This window comes from Podarcis tiliguerta, assembly GCF_965153285.1.
Source record: "Podarcis tiliguerta genome assembly, chromosome: 2".
NCBI lineage: Eukaryota > Metazoa > Chordata > Lepidosauria > Squamata > Lacertidae > Podarcis > Podarcis tiliguerta.
Window position 1 is genome coordinate 106,718,922 of NC_139535.1, and position 14,204 is coordinate 106,733,125.

Below are 14,204 nucleotides of genomic sequence, written 5' to 3' on the forward strand. Positions count from 1 at the left end.
ATCATTTATTTTTTAAAAAATTCTGCGAAGAATGGAAATGCATTAGAAATAATATATTCCATTTCCTCCCCCGCAATGTTTTGAGGTCCAAAAGTAGCAGCCACAACTCCTGCAAAAAAGCATTTTTGATCTTGGTGGAAATCTGCCCTTCCAAACGAAGCTTTCACATAAATTTCCTTATTTTTGTGGCTATGTAGAAAAACTGAGGATACCTGCTTCTTTGTTTTCTGTACTCTGTTCTTTCCTGGTTGCTCTTCGCAAACTTCACAACTAAGTATAGTATGGTGAATGCTACACTGAGTGCTTAACTGATTTTCAAATTAGCCCTTATATTTGTGGTAGACTTACTCTGCTTCTTTCTGTCAGGTGTTAAAAGATGAACGCAGTGATGTCGAAAGTAGCTCCGAAGAGGAAGATGTGACTTCAAGCAGCAGGAAAGGAGTCCTTGGCTCTTCAAGCAATGATACCAGTCGGATTAACGGCCACATAACTAGTGGGCAGTGGGCAGAAGAGGAGTAAGAACCAGCAGGGAGGCCTCAAGAAAACACAGACTTGTGTTCAAATGACTAGATATGTCTTAACGCCATATCCCCAAGAAATCTTTACTCATGCCGGCGCTTTGCCCCCCAAATCCTCCAGCAGTTCTGAAACAGGCACATCACAGTTTTGTACCGAAGGAATCTAGTTGATTGCTAGTGCAAAAGCTATTTCCAATTTCACATTTTAAAGAAATTAAGCCATTTTGCATTTAATGGTATCCTGTGTTTGCTGAAGCATGTGAGTGAGAGTGAGTGAGTGAGTGAGTGCGTGAGAGGTGGGGGAGGCTGTTTTATTTTAAAGATCAACTGAAACTTTGAGAGAAAGTATTCTTGCAACAACTCTGAAGGTTCGGATCTCAAACAGGTTCTGCCTCTCACTTTTTAATTGCATTCCAGGGTTGTTTTTTTAAAACACTGTGGCCTGGTCTAAATTGATATTCCATGCTCTTAGCAGCAAGGACTAAAGCTGTGTCCTGAGGAGTCTGGGATGTGCCACAGCTAGGCATAGCAACCTGGTGGTGGTAGAGACAGGCCGACTGAGCAATCTGCTTATATGTTGTTGGGATTCCATTTGCAAATAAAGTTTTACGTCTGCTTGTTTGGGTGGGTGGGAAAACAAGGCTGGCGTTCATTGCTCTCCCGCCCCCCCCCCGGAGTGGAGTAGTGTCTCCAAAGTCTTCATTTTGACTTCCTAAAATCACCTGTTTTTCCTACGAATGCTATGGGTTTTGAGTCACATAGGAATTACAAGGAAGAGGTGGATAAATTTGTGTACTAGGATAATAGGCATGATCTGGTTCTGTTGCCGACTTTTCCACAGAGGGTTCTACTTTCAGAAGAGAAGCAAGCATGCTGCCTGTACCTGCTTCAGAGTCTTTTGGTGAGATGTCTGTGGGATAAAGAGGTTGCCACACAAGGGCTTTGAGTCCCTCCCTCCCTTTTACTAAATGGTACTTCAGGGGAGATGAAAGGCAGCAAAGTGTTGTCATGAGCAGGACTTTGAAAATGCCCTGAGTTATTATCATTTTATACTATTGTTTACTCTGATTAAAAATAAATTTGCTTGAAGAGTTGGGTCTGTGAATTTTGCTTTACTGAGGAAGGTTGTGTGCATTCTGATTTTAGATAATATTCTGCTAACATTGCCAAGTTACACAGGAGCAGTAGATGGTGCTGGAAATGTGAACGCCGCAAAGCAAATAGCACATTAGTGGTATTAATTCTGTGGGTACTGTTAGCTGAACGAAACCCATCCAGGGCCTTATGCCGTTCTAGAAGATGTTCAGCATCCAGAGTTTCTGATTCTCCCAAATGGCCCCTCTTTCAATCTAGGAACAGACAGGTGTACTTCCATGGAGCATGTGGGGTCTACTTGTATGTGCAAGTTGGCCTTAGAGTAGAGCTTTCCAAACGGTGTGTCGCGACACGTGTGTTGGCCGTATTGTGTAGGTGTGCCATGTGAATGCTCCCTGCTCTCCTCCTGGGTTTGGTATTAAAACTGAATAATTGAGTCATGAAATGATGCATGTCTAAAAAGTGTGTCACTAACATGAGAAGTTTGGAAAGCTATGCCTTAGAGTAATATTCCATGTTACAGTTAGCAGTCACCTTTATGCCTGCTAGATTCTTTCTGAACTCTGTTAAGGTGTGATGATCTTCTTTTACAACCAAGAAATGGAGCCAAAACCTGCTAATTACTATTTTATAGTATTGTTACAGGGCCACCAAATGATCCTGGGTCAGAGTCCAATTTAGAAGAAAACAGCTGCTGCCCTAGATAGTCCAAAGAACGTTGCCTTTTTCCATTTGACCTCTGTGTCATTCATGTATCAATTTATAACAGTCATATCATGGGTGAAGGACAGAGGAAGTCAGAGGTGGTACTCTTGCCGCTTCTTGTGTCCTGCAGAAGCAGGAAGTAAGGGTGCAACTTTTTCTTGCCATGATTGTTCTCCCTCCCATTGACTTCAATGGGGATATTAAAACTATGTAGATACCAGGTCTGGCATAGTTTATGGGACTTAGGACCCTGTAGTTCCATAACATCCCTGCCCCCCACTGCAAACAGCCCATTTTGCTCTACCACCACACAGAATATTACTCCGTGTGTGTGTGTGTGTGTGTCTCCCACCCACCAGCTGGGTTTCCCCAGCTGCTCTGAGCGGCTCCCAGCAGAAAAGTAAAAACACAATAAAACATCAAACTTTTAAAACTTCCCTAAACAGGGCTGCCTTCAGGTGTCTTCTAAAAGTTTTATTGCCAGTTTAAGTAGGAAGCTTCCTTTTTTCTGGTTTGAGCTATCTTTCATAATGCTTATGCATACTAACATGTGTATGGGAATTGGGAGTTTTACAGAGCGGTAGTTAATAGTTACTAAGTTTCACAGCCTTTAGGGCTAAGCTAGTTGTTACAGTAAGTTTTTGGCTGCCACACATCCTAATTCTGACCTCCTCTGTAGCATCTACTTTATTGAAAGTATTTTTATATGCTATTTAAAATATTTTTATACTTTATTGAAAGTATTTTATACTTTAAATATTCCACTTTTCAGCCAAAAAAAGGCTCCCAGAGCAGTTTACTGCTATCAGTGATAAATCGGTTTCTATTCTCAGGCTTTCTATTCTATCTAAAGGATACAACACAAAAGGAAAAGGGATTAGGAATAATGGAAGTTTCTGCTTTTTTTCTTGTATGAAACTCTCAAGGTACAGAAACCCTGTTGGTGAAAGGTTAGCCTTTGCTGTCGTCACGTTGACTTCCTAAATGAGAAGCTTCTAGCCATTTATATGACTTTTTAGTGGGAAGGGTAACAGCAAAGGATGAATGAGCATTTCTAAACTATTTTGTCCTAAATCATTATTTCACAAAGGGGAATTGGCAGTAACTGGTAGAAAGACATTAACAGCTTACTGAAGGCATGAGATAACCACTATCAAGCAGACAATCTACATGTGACATACCTAAAAAAAGAACACCCTGGCCTGAACACTATTCTGTTAGGTTTCTGTTATGCCACTGTGCAGTTCTTGGAGTCACAAGACTCTGTTGACATTCCAGACTGTTGGAAGTCTCACGGGAGATGGGAGACGGATGTTGAAGTTACTGGTTTCCTGTTTCTTTGTTCCTGTTGTTTCCTGTTTCTCACAGAGAGAAGATGCATATTCTTTTCTGTCCTGCGTAGTCAGAAATAAAGCAGCAATGTAGCACATATTTCTGGCTCTTCTGCTGCTGTCTGGGTACTCTGCGTAATGGGGAGCGTGCCTGAAGTCTCATTCAAAGGCTTAGGTCGTTAATCACTGCCAGAGTAGCCTTCACAGCTCAGTCGTACGGAGGCTCGGACATATTCCTCCCTCGGCCCTATATGCTTTGTAATTAGTAGTGTCTGCCCCCCCCCCCCCGGCCCTATAAGCTTTGTAATTAGTAGTGTCTGCTAAACTATAGCTACCCTGGAGCCATGCTGTCTGACGCACCATTTCATACCTTGATACAATCTTACTTTACAGCAAGTGGAATGAAGCCATCCTAATCCAGCCTGTGGTAATGAGAATTTCATTTCTTGCCTAATTTGTTCCTCGTGAACTTCCTGCCTAATTTGTTCCTCGTGAACTCTTTCTTGCTTTTGTTTATTATTATTTAGAAATGAAAAGACAGTGGCCAGACAGTTGCACAGCAGATGGTATAATTGGATTTGCGATAACAGAAGGGCAGACTTCTCATTTGCTGAAGTAGGATGAGAGAATGCAACATCACATTCAAGATTATTTTGCTTTTGGCAAGGTTTCTATTCGGCAATCCTCACATCCGCAATTGTGTCAGATTTTCTATTTTCACATGTCTTTATCAGAATATGTATGTCAAGGCGACATAATTTATTCCCACATGGAAACACTTGTTGACCCAGATGTAAAGACAGTGAGATGCACCTTTGCTTTAAAACTTGGAGCAGGAAATTAGTAAATGGAAATAGATGAAGTACCACAACACCCACCCGCAAATCATTTGCAAACTTGTAGGCTCAGCCAGAGGAATCCTGTGGCAAACTGTGTTTATCCTCATATTGTTTTCCTTCTTTAAATGGACAGGAGGATGTAAAAATAAAGAGGGAAACAATTCTGTGAACACATCTTTTATAGTTAGATGCTGCTAGCAGTGTATATTTACAAATCAAGCCACATATGAAACATTCAATTACTGCTGAATTGCATAGGTGTTTCCATCCTTTTGTGCATCACACCCTGAATTAGTGATTCTTCATGGCAGATTCCAGGGCTGCATTTTCTGAAATGAGTTTTTATTGCAGCACACCAGTCTTGTATTCATTAAGCATCCTATGTCAGACAACAGGACAGTGTTCAGTCCTTAACTGCTGCGTTTATTTCCTGCTGCTCAAGCTGCTTCAGCAAATTCCTCCTCTGGAAAAAGCGATATACTCTGACACTGCAGAGGTAGCCACCATACAAGGTAAGGAGCATCATGGACCCAGAGAATGCTTTATAGCCAAAGTCAGCCAGCCGCTTTGCAGAAGCCATTATTGCTGTGAAGAAAGCAAAGGGAGGTTAGTATTCAGAGAAGTTTTTAATGTGTGACATTTTAATGTATTTTTAATCTTTGTTGGAAGCCGCCCAGAGCGGCTGGGGAAACCCAGCCAGATGGGCGGGGTACAAATAATAAATTATTATTAAAAGTAACTCATTTGATCATTTCCATTGTACCTGAGGTACAATCAAAGGAAGGAGTTGAACAGAAAAACACATTTTAGCAATGGTAAAGGTACCCCGACTGTTAGGTCCAGTCGTGGATGACTGGGGTTGCGTGCTCATCTCGCTCCATAGGCCAAGGGAGCCGGTGTTTGTCCGCAGACAGCTTCCGGGTCATGTGACCAGCATGACTAAGCAGTTTCGCCAGAAGCAGTGCACGGAAATGCCGTTTACCTTCCTGCCGGAGTGGTATCTATTTATCTACTTGCACTTTGGCATGCTTTTGAACTGCTAGGTGGGCAAGACCTGGGATTGAACAACGGGAGCTCACCCCGTCGCGGGGATTCAAACCGCCGACCTTCTGATTGGCAAGCCCTAGGCTCTGTGGTTTAGACTACAGCGCCACCCGCGTCCCCTTTAACTATGTAATCAAGGCTTTTCAGTATCTAAAGAGTGAAATTGTTTTGGGGAAAACCGTGGTGGTGGTGATGGGGAGAATATATATCCAAGCTCCTATTTCTCTCCTTGGTTTTTTTCAGTTGACATATAATTCATACTAGGCATGTATGGTTTACTTGTTTGCTTGGTAAGAAGAGGCTCAGGAAGAACCTAATGCCAGGTACGTATATTATCAAAAGACTTGAAGGAGATAGCTGCTGGGACTAGGAACGAAATGGATAATTGGGTAAAGATTTGCAGACCAGGTGGAGGCACAAGAGACTACAGGCAACTCCCCATTTACGTGCATTCGAGTCACGTGTGACTGCACACTCGCACATTGCTGTGAACCCAAAAGTGGCACTTAAAGAGGCAAGAATGGCCCCCCCCCAAAGGTGAAAATGGCATCTAGTGATCCTACAAGCTTTTGCAAGTGCAATCCCAGGAGCCTTTGTACTGACCTTTGAGGCCTGTGGGAGTTTGAGCAAAGAGGTTTGGAGGGAGTCTGATAAATGCTGCTGCTGTTTTTTTTTTTAAAAAGGGGTTTTCAATGGTTTCCACAGTTTAGAGGGTGTTTCAATGGTATTCCCAATATCTGCAATTTCACTTACACACACACACACACACACCGCCTGGGAACATTAACCCTCGCGTAAATGGGGAATTGCCTGTACTCAAAAAGGGAGCATGATGCACAGGGGATTTCACCAGCCTGCATATCTGCTGCCTATTGACAGTAGGGGTCCCTTTTACTGGTTAACATTTTACTGAATTTCTAGATGAGCAAACATTTCCAAGTATAATATTGTTTAGGCTTGTTAAAGACTTAAGTCTTAAGCAGACCCAGAGAGGGAGAGATTGGCTCAAGGTCAAGTGAGCTTTATGGCTGAACAGGAATTTTAATCTGGGTCTCCCCAATCTAGGCCAAATACTCTAACCCAGGCACAGGCAAACTTGGCCCTCCCAATGTTTTGCGACTACAATTCCCATCATCCCTGACCACCGGTCCTGTTAGCTAGGGATCATGGGAGTTGTAGTCCCAAAACATTGGGAGGGCCGAGTTTGCCTATGCCTGCTCTAACCCACTATACCCTGGATTTTTTGGGGTGGTTATTGCATAGCATAACATTTGTTATTATTTATTTTGTTATTATATTACTCTACAACACAAAAAACAAAAAACCCAAGCAGCTTAGAACACACATACGTATTTCTTATTAATTGTATTAGTATTTTAAAACTAAGATAAAAAAATGTTTCTGAATTACTACTGCAGATGTGGGGGGGAAGTACCCTTCCACCCCCCACCCCCGAGACTGGATACCCTTTTACAACCAAAACAAGAACAGAATCCACAATATCAATGCCCACAAAAACACCTGGGAGAATAAAAATGTCTTGAGCTGGCACCAAAAATATGAAGAAAGGTTGATGCCACCTAAGCTTTCCTGACGAGAAGCAAACGGAGGAAGGGCCCAACTGAAAACAGCAATTTTTTCGTTGCCATCCTCAGAGGGCATGTGCATCAAAAAGTCCTTGAGAAAGGCATCCCATATTTTAAACCCAGAAGTCTGAATTGGGCTTAGAAGCAAACTGGCAGTCTCTGCAGTGAGACAGAATTGGTCTGCGTTCAGACTTGCCTGGCCCAGTCCATAATCCAGCCCATCATAGGGGCACTCTGTTGCCACGGAAACCACCTGTGCCTCTGGGGACAGGAAGGAATGCAGGAGCCATGGCCATGTGCAGCCTGCAGCGCTCCCTCACTTGGTTCTGGCAAAATGTAGGGGTGCGTGGATGACTTTTCTCCCTCATCTCTGGTGCTGAAGTGACTTCAATGCTGATCTTTCCTGTGAACCGCCCTGAGACCCCCGAGCATATATATAAATCCAATAAGTAATAAATGACAATAAACTCAGGGGTCAGCAAACTTTTTCAGCAGGGGGCCGGCCCACCATCCCTCAGACCTTGTGGTGGGCTGGACTATATTTTGAAGGGGGGGAAAATGAACGAATTCCTATGCCCCACAAATAACCCAGAGATGCATTTTAAACAAAAGGAAACATTCTACTCATGTAAAAACACGCTGATTCCCGCACCGTCCGCGGGCTGGATTTAGAAGGTGATTGGGACGGATCCGGCCCCGGGGCCTTAGTTTGTCCACCCATGCAATAAAGCAACCCGTTACAGCCTAATAACGGGATGACCCCTCTGGAATGTGTGTGTGTCGCGCGCACACACACACAGACACACACACACACACACATGCACACATTTGAATTTGTCAATCTGCCTGTGCTCGGCCACCCAGAGCTTAAATCCGCGACCTTTCACACAGCTTTCCAAACACACGCATTTGGAGACAATCCCCTAACTGGGCAGAGAGGGAGACGACCTGAAAGACAGGACAAAGCAGTATCAATACAGGACGCAGGATCTGACCCCGAAATATGGGGGCAATCCTGCATTATACAGGCCAGGAGGCAACCCTGTCCCTCAGGGAAAGAGTGGCCCCGGCTGCACCTCCGCCTGTTTAGCCCCAGCTAACAGCGTCTCATCAGCTCTACTAAGTTGGTTTTCGTCCATAGAATTCGAAGGGGGCCCCAAAGGTCATCTAGTCCAACCCCCCGCAAGCCAGTCTCTTACCGCTATCTATAAAAATGCCATCCCTCCCTAAGCCCTGACAAGTTAATAAAAACAATATAACGCCTGCCCCAAGCACTCACTCGATTCACCGCCGCCTGGCGCAGTCGCGAAAAAAACCTCTCCTTCAGCTGCCTTGCTTGCGCGCGCAGCTGGCGAAGGTTCACTTCCGGGGTTTTGGCGCACGCGCGAAGGGCGCGGTTTCCGGATCGACCGCTTCCCGCCTCTCGCCCCTCCCGCGCGCAAGACCAGCCGCGGCGCGTCGACATAGAGCTGGGAAAAAGGCAAGAGTCGCGAGTCCGGTGTTCCGTGGCGGGAAACGCCCGTGTCCGTTTGGCGCACTGAGGAAGGCAGACGAGTGGAGATGACGGCGGCCGGGCGGCACCCACCCAATACATTGAGGAAAGGTAGGGTTCCCCTCAGAAGTTTGCAGGGAACGGTAGTTTGGCTACAATTCCCAGCACCCTTGACAAACGGCTGTTTCCAGTGTTGTTTTTGGGGGTGGGGTGGCCTTTGGAGTTGGATGTACCTGCCACAAAAAGAGCCTCGAAGTTAGCAGAAAAGACTAAAAAAAGCAGTTTCAGGGGTTTGAACCGCGTATGCCAATGCGACTGGTGGGTGAAGGCCGTGGCAGCCCTGCAGTGGGTATAGCCCCTCGGCCCTTAGTTGGGTATAGCATCGTCGTCCAAAACTTGCATGCAAGAGGATTCCGCTCAGGTAATCCGCTTTGGAATTAAATAACCTTTTAATGAGGGTGAAAGATGAGAGCGCAAAATATGGTCTGAAGCTCAACCTCAAAAAAACGAAGGTCATGGCCGCTGGTCCCATCACCTCCTGGCAAATAGAAGGAGAAGAAATGGAGGCAGTGAGAAATTTTGCTTTCTTGGGCTCCATGATCACTGCAGATGGTGACAGCAGCCACGAAATTAAAAGACGCCTGCTTCTTGGGAGAAAAGCAATGACAAACCTAGACAGCGTCTTAAAAAGCAGAGACATCACCTTGCCAACAAAGGTCCGTATAGTTAAAGCTATGGTTTTCCCAGTAGTGATGTATGGAAGTGAGAGCTGGACCATAAAGAAGGCTGATTGCCGAAGAATTGATGCTTTTGAAGAATGGTGCTGGAGGAGACTCTTGAGAGTCCCATGGACTGCAAGAAGATCAAACCTATCCATTCTGAAGGAAATCAGCCCTGAGTGCTCACTGGAAGGACAGAACCTGAAGCTGAGGCTCCAATACTTTGGCCACCTCATGAGAAGAGAAGACTCCCTGGAAAAGACCCTGATGTTGGGAAAGATGGAAGGCACAAGGAGAAGGGGACGACAGAGGACGAGATGGTTGGAGAGTCTTCTCAAAGCTATCAGCATGAGTTTGACCAAACTGCGGGAGGCAGTGCAAGTCAGGAGTGCCTGGCATGCTCTGGTCCATGGGGTCACGAAGAGTCGGACACGACTAAATGACTAAACAACAACAAATCCGCTTTGGGCCACCGCCACCTGGGTTCCAGTTAATGCGCACGTGGAGGCATTTCAAATGGTGAAAAACCAAAAATTCATCCTGGGAAATGATAGCTAACGAATGGAAAAGGATGTTTAAAACAATGTTTGTAAAAAAACCAACAACCCCACAACTCTTATCCGTTAACTTTTCTGTCGAGGTCATGCTGACTATATACCCTGTTTCTCTGAAAATAAGACAGTGTCTTATATTAATTTTTGCTCCCAAAGGTCTTATTTTCAGGGGATGTCTTATTTTTCCATGAAGAAGAATACGGTACACATTTATTGTTGAACAAAGAAATATGGAAATGTATTTCCTGTATACGGTACAATGCCTTACGGTAGCTTCGGGGGCCTTATATTCCGTGGTGGCCTTATTATCGGGGAGTCCTTATATTACAGCGAGAGGCAAAACTGGAAGTAGGTCTTATTTTCGGGGGATGTCTTACTTTTGGAGGAGCCTGAGTTTCATTTTCTCTTTCTAGCTTCCTTCTGGTGTGGACTCAGTGCCGGATTTATGTACAAGCTAAACAAGCTATAGCTTAGAGCCCCACTCTCTTGGGGCCCCCAAAAAAATGTAAAGCAAAAAAGCCCCTGGATGTACGTTTCCAAAATATAAGATAAAAAACAAATAAAATAAAACCTACATACAGCAACAGTGTTTTGTGTTGTGTAGGCTCCTATTTGTTATGTGCACATGGCTTTAGATACCTATTAGGTCCATAAATTACCATATAGCATATATTCAACACAAAAAACAGTGACAATTTGTTGTTGACAAAGGATAGCTGGACATATAAAGGGCCTCATTACCTTCAGTAGCTTAGGACCTCATCAAACCTAAATCCAGTTCTGGGTGTGCTATATATAGTGTTAATGTTTAGACTTATTATAAATTATTGTAAGTTTAAATTAAGTCTGCTGCAACTGGATTTCTTAAGGACAGTGCCATTCCTGAATGTATTGGATTTGTGACCATTTGCCTACAGTCGCAGTACAGCTCTGCTGGATGATATATTAATTGCCTCTGGTCTATTTTGGGGGAATCCTGCAACATGTTTAAGTTTTTAATTTAAGTTTTAAAGTTTGTAATTAAGTTTAATTTTACATGTTGGAGTTCTGCTCTGGATCAATATTGAGTAGAATTCCATGACACTGATACTGTAATAAAACAGTCAGTTGCACTTTCCCCACACAAAACAAATGCATCTAATCGTAAATTCCCGTCTTTTCCTACTAGCAGGGCGGGCAATTAGCTGCTGCTTAAAAATAGGCTAAAACCTTGCATTTCTCCGCTGTTTTTTAGGTTCCCCCTAAAAACAGTGTCCAAATGAACTCAGAAACTGAGTTCTGTACGCGAGTCTACATGTTAGTAGTCTAGTGCTCCTCTTCACCTGTTTTTAGTTTTCTAGATTCTCTCCCCCGCCCATCTTGGGCAGTTAAAAGGATGTCTTGATGCCGCGGTGCATGTTGGGACGTGTAGTTTCTGTGTGGCTCTTCCTCCTTTGGGGAGCTGCCTGAACCGTGTCTGGAGACTTGCTATGCTTCTGCATCATGTGCCCTTAGACCATACCCTGGAAAGGGTTGCTGCAAGAAAAACTTTCGAGTACTTGGGAAAAAATATTATTAATGTAGATTTAACATATCTCTAATGGAAGCAGCAAACCCAGTTGCATACGGACACAGTGTAGCCCAAACATCTTATTAGGCCTATGTGAAGTAAAATTATTTCAAAGCACTTTAGTAATAATAGTCAAAGCTAAATAGAAATAAAGTTATAAGAACCATTTAAGCAAAGAGAGGCTAAAAATACTTACTGCATCTTAGTACACGCCAAAGTCTGCCTCGTCTAAGCATCCATTCTGGCGAATGTCCGCGGCAAACTCAGAAGTACTGGAGCGGGTTACTTCCAGGTTTGCCGCTCGCACATGCGCAGAAGCGCTAAATTGCACTCCGCGCATGCGCAGAAATGCAAACTGCTCCGCGTGCGTCCAAAGATGCAGCGCTTCGCCCTGCGTCCTTTTCGTCTAGTGGCTGGGGCTCTGGAACGGATCCCGGTTGCAAAATAAGGTACAATTGCAATTGCAAAACCAGCATATTGCAGAACACTATGGGAAGGAAGAAAGTTGATTTGGTTCTCAATTATAAATGACTGAAGTAGGAGATAACATACAATATACTCAGGCGAACTCATTGTTACCCTTGTTGTAAAAGCAAGGAGATCTGAGTGGCCAAGTCAAGAAGCTTCCGCACTCATCTTTTGAAGGTATCTAAAGGTGCTTTAATTGTCTTGTCCTAGAGCACGGGTTAGCAAGGTTTACCTCGCCTGTGCCGGTTCACTCCTGCAGAGATTGCTCCCTGGGCTGGATCGCATCTGTGCAGATGCGATTTCCGGCACCGAGGAAGCAAGTCCCCGCTCCGTGTTGCACCTGTTTAGCGCAGCGCACGGGGACTCACCAAGCGGGCAGCTCATGGGCCGCAGGTTGCCAACCCCTGTCCTAGTTACTGTTGGCAAAATCCTCTCCTCTGCTCAAGGAATAAAGGTAAAGGAGCCCTGTGTTCTATTGCACCTTAGGTCCTGCATTTCTGTTTTATTATGAATTAGCATCTGGATCATTTTAAATACAGTGGTACCTCGGGTTACAGATGCTTCAGGTTACATACGCTTCAGCTTACAGACTCCGCTAACCCAGAAATAGTACCTCGGGTTAAGAACTTTGCTTCAGGATGAGAACAGAAATCGTGCTCCAGCAGCACGGCAGCAGTGGGAGGCCCCATTAGCTAAAGTGGTGCTTCAGGTTAAGAACAGTTTCAGGTTAAAAACGGACCTCCGGAACGAATTAAGTACTTAACCCGAGGTACCACTGTAGAAAGGTAGGACGAAATATTATAAAGATATTCTCTTTGACAGTGCTATTTTTCTCTTATAATGGCAACAGTGCCCACCTGAGAGGTGCCGGAACTGAGTTCCTGCGAGTTCTGGCTGAGAAAAAGCCTTGCTCTTTGGAGTCTTGGCCTCTGAATCCAGGTCCCTCTGTGCAGACAGTACCAGTGCATGGAGGATGTAATAATAATAAAACCCCACCTATCTGACTAGGTTGCACCAGCCACTCTGGGCAGCTTCCAACATATATAAAAACATACTAAAACATCACACATTAAAAGGATAAACTCCCAAAACACTCAGTAAGGTAAAGGTAAAGGTACCCCTGCCCGTATGGGCCAGTCTTGCCAGACTCTAGGGTTGTGCGCTCATCTCACTCTATAGGCCGGGAGCCGGCGCCGTCTGAAGACACTTCCGGGTCACGTGGCCAGCGTGACAGAGCTGCAACTTGCGAGCCAGCGCAGCACACGGAACGCCATTTACCTTCCCGCTGGTAAGCGGTCCCTATTTATCTACTTGCACCTGGAGGTGCTTTCGAACTGCTAGGTTGGCAGGCGCTGGGACCGAACGACGGGAGCGCACCCCACCACGGGGATTCAAACCGCCGACCATGTGATCAGCAAGTCCTAGGCGCTGAGGTTTTACCCATAGCGCCACCCGTGTCCCAAAACACTCAGTGGCTAACTTAAAAAGCAACATTATCAGACCACAACAAAAATCATACACTTTCCTGCTAAACTATTCTAGGAAAGCAGTTGCCCACAACTTTTTTTTTTCCAGTTTAGGTGAGACCTTCAAACCCCCCACCGCCACCACCGCCGCCAAATAAGGATTTGAGCTGATTTGCTCTTGCAGGAGTGAAGAACCTTGTTATGATGGAGAGGTGCAATAGTTAAAACTCTGCTGGCCTGGGCTGCCAGCTCTAGAGCTGCTATTTATAGTTACCCTAAAATGTTGCTGACCTTGCCAGCACAGGGCTACTTGATATGTCTCAAGATCTGTAGGTGGCCCAGAGGAAAGGCTGCTCTGGCAGCTGACCAAGTGTAGCCCTTGGGTGGGTTAAGAAAGGACTTAGGGGTGGAGAGAAGACTTCTGCATACCTTGTCTCAGCCCCCCAAATCTGGTGCCCCTGTTTAGCCTGAGCCCATGTATGTTTAAAAGGGTAAAGGACCCCTGACAGTTAAGTCCAGTCGTGAACGACTCTGGGGTTACGGCGCTCATCTCGCTTTCTTGGCCGAGGGAGCCGGCGTACAGCTTCCGGGTCATGTGGTCAGCATGACTGAGCCGCTTCTGCGAAACCAGAGCAGCGCACGGAAATGCCGTTTACCTTCCCGCCAGAGCGGTACCTATTTATCTACAGTGGTACCTCGGGTTACGTACACTTCAGGTTACAGACGCTTCAGGTTACAGACTTCGCTAACCCAGAAATAGTACCTCGGGTTAAGAACTTTACTTCAGGATGAGAACAGAAATCATGCTGCGGCGGCAGCGGGAGGCCCCATTAGCTAA

The 14,204-nt window shown here is 45.1% G+C and overlaps 2 protein-coding genes across 2 annotated transcripts in view; one reads left to right on the plus strand and one right to left on the minus strand.

Annotated features, from left to right (window-relative positions):
* Positions 1-1,607, plus strand: part of CERS5 (ceramide synthase 5) — a 34,609-nt gene extending 33,002 nt beyond the window's left edge. The window contains exon 10 of the mRNA XM_083427818.1: positions 367-1,607. Within this exon, the coding sequence (XP_083283944.1) occupies positions 367-519 (153 nt within the window). The 3' untranslated portion in view covers positions 520-1,607. The remainder of the gene's footprint in view (positions 1-366) is intronic.
* A 3,042-nt stretch (positions 1,608-4,649) lies between these two features.
* COX14 (cytochrome c oxidase assembly factor COX14) lies at positions 4,650-8,538 on the minus strand. Its single transcript, XM_083428149.1, has 2 exons — positions 8,398-8,538; positions 4,650-5,073 (listed from the first exon to the last, which is right to left on the minus strand). The coding sequence occupies exon 2, from the start codon at positions 5,066-5,068 to the stop codon at positions 4,892-4,894; it is 177 nt and encodes a 58-aa protein (XP_083284275.1). The 5' UTR covers positions 5,069-5,073; positions 8,398-8,538; the 3' UTR covers positions 4,650-4,891.
* Positions 8,539-14,204: the final 5,666 nt, after the last annotated feature.